The sequence below is a fragment of the Myotis brandtii genome, unplaced genomic scaffold (genome assembly GCF_000412655.1).
Source record: "Myotis brandtii unplaced genomic scaffold, ASM41265v1 scaffold165, whole genome shotgun sequence".
Taxonomy (NCBI): Eukaryota; Metazoa; Chordata; class Mammalia; order Chiroptera; family Vespertilionidae; genus Myotis; species Myotis brandtii.
The window spans coordinates 7,993,910-7,995,518 of record NW_005356042.1 but is presented as its reverse complement, the minus strand read 5'-3'; the positions used below and the strand labels follow the sequence as shown (position 1 = coordinate 7,995,518).

The window sequence follows — 1,609 nt, the reverse complement described above, 5'->3', positions numbered from 1 at the left end:
AGGCCCAGCGCCAGCAGCCCCAGCGAGTGGCGCGCCAGGCGCATCACGTAGAGGATGCGCAGCGCCCGCAGCACGCGCAGCAGCAGCCCCACCTTCTCCAGGTAGAAGCTCCCGCCAGGCCGCTCGTCGTCCTCCTGGGGCTCCTCGGACACCACCAGGGACACGTAGTAGGGCGAGAGGGCCAGGATGTCGATGATGTTCAAGGGCCCTTGGAAGAACTGGCACTTGTTGCGGGCCTGGACAAACCGCAGGCAGAACTCCAGGGAAAACCACGCCACACAGATGGTCTCCACGATGAAGATGTAGTAGCACTTCTGAGAGCACTCACCCTGGAGAGGCGACAGAACGCAGGGTAGAGCGCGCGGCAACAGCACGGGAAATGGGGGAAGTGACCATGCCGAAGGGCGACTCCATATGTCTATATGGACAGCAATAGCCATAGATGTATATGGAATATTGATATATGGAATATTGATATAGATACCGATTCCACAAATAGATTCTACATATTAAATATACTCTATATAGTCTATATGTACTATATACTCTCTCTTTATTCTTTGTTGTTGTTGTTAATTCTCACCCAAAGGTTTTCAACTACTTTTTAGAGAGTGGAAGAGAGAGGGAAAGACAGAGAGAAATATCAATGTGAGAGAAACACACCGATTGGTTTCCTCCTGAATGAGCCCCGACCAGGCCCTGGGCCGGGGAGAAGCCTGCAACTGAGGTGCATGCCCTTGACCGGAATCGAACCCAGGAGCCTTAAGTCTGCAGGTCAGTGCTCTATCCACTGAGCCAAACCAGCTAGGCCTTTATTCTATATAGTATCTGTTTATCTCAATTGAGCTGTGCTGTAGACTCTTAGTTGTCCACCAAAGCCCCCCTTTTACACAGTTATCAAGCTGTGGCTGGGTGTGTGGCTGCTCAGCTGGATCAGAGACTATCTTTCCAACCCCCCTTGCAGCTAGGTGTTGCCAAAGAACTAAGCCCCCACCTGTGGAGTGTGAACAGAAGTGAGGCATGCCACCTCTGGTTCCCGAACTTAAGATGTTGGTGTGAATTCCTGCACACGCTTTCTGCCTGTGAGCCAGGACAACCCATTTGGCCCTGCAACCCAGCTTGGAACCAGGAGATTGGACCAATGCCCCAGGGAGGATGGAGCACCAGGGCTGGCAAAAAAATCCGGGTCTCCGAATGAGAGCTGCCCACTCACCTTGATCCCTCTCTGTGAGAGAAATCAATTTCTATTTTGTTTAAAGCCATTCTGCCTTGGGGCCTCTTTGTTATATCAGCCAACCTTCACCTTTCCCTTTATAAGCCCCTCTTGTGCACCAGGCATGTGCACAGTGCTGTCACTTAAGCCCCATGGTGATGCTGTGAGCAGGCAGCACAACCTCATTTTATGGCCCAGGACATGGTTCTGAGCAGGGAAATGACTCACTTACATAGTAGATGTCTCTCAGCCCTTACACTCTATTTTGTAACTCCTTTGCCTGCCATCCCTCATTCATTCATCCAACAATAATGTCTAAAGGGTTCACCTTGTGCCAGGCTCTGAGCTAGTCTCTGGGTGGGGTAAAGTACTAGGGAAGCAGATGTTGTTTTCTGG

The 1,609-nt window shown here is 51.1% G+C and overlaps 1 protein-coding gene across 1 annotated transcript in view; it reads right to left on the bottom strand.

Moving 5' to 3' along the window:
• Nucleotides 1-1,609, bottom strand: part of KCNG4 (potassium channel, voltage gated modifier subfamily G, member 4) — a 20,071-nt gene that overhangs the window by 5,823 nt on the left and 12,639 nt on the right. Inside the window, exon 3 of the mRNA XM_005862556.2 lies at nt 1-329. Coding sequence (XP_005862618.2) covers nt 1-329 — 329 coding nt within the window. The remainder of the gene's footprint in view (nt 330-1,609) is intronic.